At 31.0% G+C, this 4,063-nt stretch overlaps 1 protein-coding gene across 1 annotated transcript; it reads right to left on the reverse strand.

The window, feature by feature from the left end:
• Nucleotides 1–1,524: 1,524 nt before the first annotated feature.
• Nucleotides 1,525–2,067, reverse strand: LOC110278288 (uncharacterized; the record flags this gene model as incomplete). The annotated part of the gene is given in 2 exon segments (XM_021136563.1): nt 1,525–1,883; nt 2,020–2,067. Coding segments are annotated over 2 exon segments (407 nt in total), but the record flags the coding sequence as incomplete, so codon positions are not given.
• Between the last annotated feature and the right edge of the window lie 1,996 nt (nt 2,068–4,063).

The following is a 4,063-nucleotide window of genomic DNA, read 5'->3' on the forward strand; positions in this document are numbered from 1 at the left end:
ATATAGTAAATAGCATGAAAAATATTAATATTTGTTTATATTTTAGACAATACAATTTAAATTTTTAACTAACAATAAAAACATTACAAAGATTTTTGAAAAAAAGTTGATAGAATTAAAATATATAGAAGAAGAAAAAACTGCTTACCAAGTAGCCTGGTTGAATATTGGCAGCAGCACATATCTCATGTCCACCACCAAATATCTGCATCACTTGGATACCTGAGAGAGAGACCAGAAAATGACATCAGAGTCCTTGCCATAACCGTATAGACACACCAAGCCTTCCCTAATGTACCAGAAAATTACAATAGAAAATTTTAATCCACAATATTAATTGGTATTAGTACACTTAATCAGCAAATGGGAGCTACAAGAAGAAAATTGCAATTACTTCGCCAAAGTAACATTTTAAAATTAAGTCTACCTCCCAAGGAAAGGGAGAAGATAAAATAAATAGATACTTGATTGTAACAAAAATTGGCTATTTTTTGTGAAATTATACCAAAATTTCAGATATTCAAACCTTCAAAAGTTTTGTTTTTTCTTAGGGAAAAGAAAAAGATAAAGGGAAAAAAAAGCATATAGTAGTGAGGTTATTTACCTACAGAACAACACCAGTCCATGATAATGCGAGGCCATTCCCAATGACAATAGCTGCAGGACCATCCTAGCCACCAATCCAAATATAAAAGATGCAGCTTCAAGAAAGTTAAAAAAGAAATACATGTAATGCTAGCTTTAACATGAAATCAATCAAGTGGAATATACATGAAAGTGTTTTTTATAAACATGCAACACAAGGAATGAAAAAACCACACTAAGTGAGCACTAGCAAGCAAGCCATGGAAGCAACCTGATAGTTATGTTTTCGGTAAACAAAAACTAGCTAGATACAGAAACTTGATACAGAAAAAAATGCACAATGACAAAAATATATCATAGTAAAATGAATTCTGAACCATGGCAAACAAAAAACTAACCCATATTCTTAACATACCCAATCAACAATATTCAGCTCTCAGTGCATCATGATCGGAATTATTCAGTTGCTCGCACCTCTGTCAGCGGCTCCTACCTCCCCGCCTCTGAAGACATCGTTTCACTTCTTCCTCTTTCTGTTTGCGCATACGGAGAAATGAAGGAATGAACTAACCCATATACACGGAATTAGCGGAGAAACCAAAAACGGGAATCGAAAGAAAACAAAAATTACCGGGAACTCTGTGAACGTCTTTTGGGAATTGGGGACACACAGAGAGACACCATTCATCCATACAGAAGAAAAGAGAAAAGAGATGGTGTGAAGAAGAAAAGGAAAGTAAAGGAGGTGTGATAGTTTGAGTGATAGTTGAAAACAGAACAAACTCATCAATGAAGAAGAAGAGAGCAGCAAATGGAGTTTGTTGGTGAGATTTGAGACTTGAGAGGGAACTGATTGATATAAAGATAGATGAATTTATTGATACAAACATATAGAATTTAAAATAATATTTTTAAAATAAGTAAAAATGTTAGAAGAAACAGTAGTAGAAGCAGAAGCTAGAAGAAGAAACCAGACGAACAGAGGAACACTGGAACAGAAGCAGCCGAAGCAGTAGTAGAATCCAGAGCGGTGACAATGAACCTCGAGGAACACTGGAACAGAGATGATGAACAGAGGTGAGGAGATCGGTGAAACGGGGAGGAGGCGAGCGATAGGAAGCGTGGACCGTGACCGAGGAAGAAACGAGAGCGACGATGAAGAGAAGAGTGCGACCGAGGAACGTCAGCGGCGAGCAACCTCCGGAGTGGCGGCGCAGAGAATGGATGAGAATGGTGGTGTTTGGTGACGGTGAGAGGAAAGTGAGATGAGATTGGGAATTTGTGTAGGTTATATTTAACTATATGTTATTGGAAAGTTTTCATATGTTCCATTGCACTTTATTGAAACACTGGGAGTCTTTCTATGTAGAAGACTGTGGAGAGTGGAGACTAGACGTGTTGCTCCCTTCACCTAACAATCCCGGTTTATAATACCAGCCTTGTCCTCCTGTGGTTTGATGCTAGCCAGCTGTTATTTATCATGGGACCCGATCAATGGACAAGCCAGGACGGAGGTACGGGTTCGGGGTTCATTTGAATGTGGTTGACAGCTGTGAATTTCTTACAATAATTTTTTAAAATGATTGCCACGATACGTTAAAAAATAAATACGTATTGATTTAATACATATATTGTTTATGATAAATTAACGTGTGGACTATATTATCCGCAGAAATAATTAATTGTGGTAAAAATATATTATATATTCTTTAATATTAATATATTCTTTAAATTAACTATAAAAATATTCAAATATTTTTTTAAATAAATTTATTAAAAACATTAAAATTTTTTATAATATCCTAAAGAAACAGTATTTTATTATTAATATTAAAAAGACCGAAAAATCTTTTGTCTTAAGATGGTGTAATTGTATGTCGAAAGACTTGTATTCTACTTTTAAAATATTAAAATATTCACAAAATTCATTTTAAATAATTAAAATAACTTTTAACATTTATTTTAAAAATGATTAAAATATTCTTTAAGTAACATTTTTAAAATTACTAAAATACTACTTAAAATAGAGTAACTATCCTTGTTAGAATAAAACGTTGTATAATTATATTAGGCTCATTTATTTAGTTATGAATTTGAAATATATGTTATGCTTGGATATGAAATTCTGGTGTGTTTTTGAAAGATATGGAGTTAATTTTTTTTTTAAATTAAAAACTATAAATCGAAGCCTCAATTTTGTAGGGGTTAGAAAACTTAGGCTCAGATTTTAGTAATGTAAAAATTTAAATTAAGGAGTGAACATATCGGTGCCTCCGATTTGTGTAGATTTAGATATTTTTTTTCTTTAATAGAAGAAAGCAAATCGAAAGGTAAGTTTTGAATTAAAAAAAAATATGAAATGCAAAATTGAAATTTGTGGGTTAGTTTTTTAAATTTTAAAAAAAAAACTTTAATTCATTAAAATTAAAAACTGAGGGTCAGATTTGTAAAATATATATATACTCCCCCACACACTTTGTCTTCTTCAATTTATCTTCTCCTTCTTCGTTCTAAGCCCGTGTTCAGTTTGTTTCTTTTTTATTTTTGCAACTTTGAAGTAATGTTGAGAGGAGAGACATTGTTTTCAAAAAAAATGGAGGATAGAGTTATATTAAAATTATATTATCATGGTCAGATATTATTACAAACACCTGAGGGAGTTAGATCTGTATGCGAGAATCCATGTGATGTTATTGTTCCTTTTACAATACTATTTGAAGAACTAAAATGTGTTATTTGCGAAAGAATAAATTTGCATATACTGAAGATGATATCGAGTTATTTTATATCGGTATCCTGAAGCTGATCGGAATATCGAATTGAGAGATTACAACAATGACAGCGAGGAAGAGTTCGAAAGCAACTATGAGGTTATTCATTCAAACGAAGACAACGATGAAACTGCTGACATCATGGAAACAGATGTGGCAGAAGTGACAAATGCACTAGCAAATCAGCAACCATTCGTGCGTGCATTGAATCTGGAGGTTATGCATGCACCAGAATATCTTAAAAACTTTAATGCAGGTATGTAGTTTAGATAATTATATAATAACTTTATGATATAAATAATTAAATTTAACGTCAAATAGTATGGTTATTATTAGATTCTGTATGCAATTAGTGATGTATAACTGCATTTGTAGAATTAAAATATAAATTGCACTATTATATATTATTATTGAAGACAATTAGTATGATTATTATTATCCTGATGTGTATAAAATTAAATTATATATATTAAAGTTAAATTATATTTAAGAATTATATGATTATATAATTTATATTATACATATTTGTATATTTATTTATCTATGTCTATTATATATTTTGTCCAAGTATTCAAAATTTAAAATCTATGTATATATTTATTTAAATTTAGATACTATGTTGATATTATTATATAACCTTATAAACATTCTTATGTTATATTATACGGTTACCGAATAATATAATTTAGGGCAATTTACCCATTTAA

This window comes from Arachis duranensis, chromosome 2, assembly GCF_000817695.3.
Source record: "Arachis duranensis cultivar V14167 chromosome 2, aradu.V14167.gnm2.J7QH, whole genome shotgun sequence".
Lineage (NCBI taxonomy): Eukaryota > Viridiplantae > Streptophyta > Magnoliopsida > Fabales > Fabaceae > Arachis > Arachis duranensis.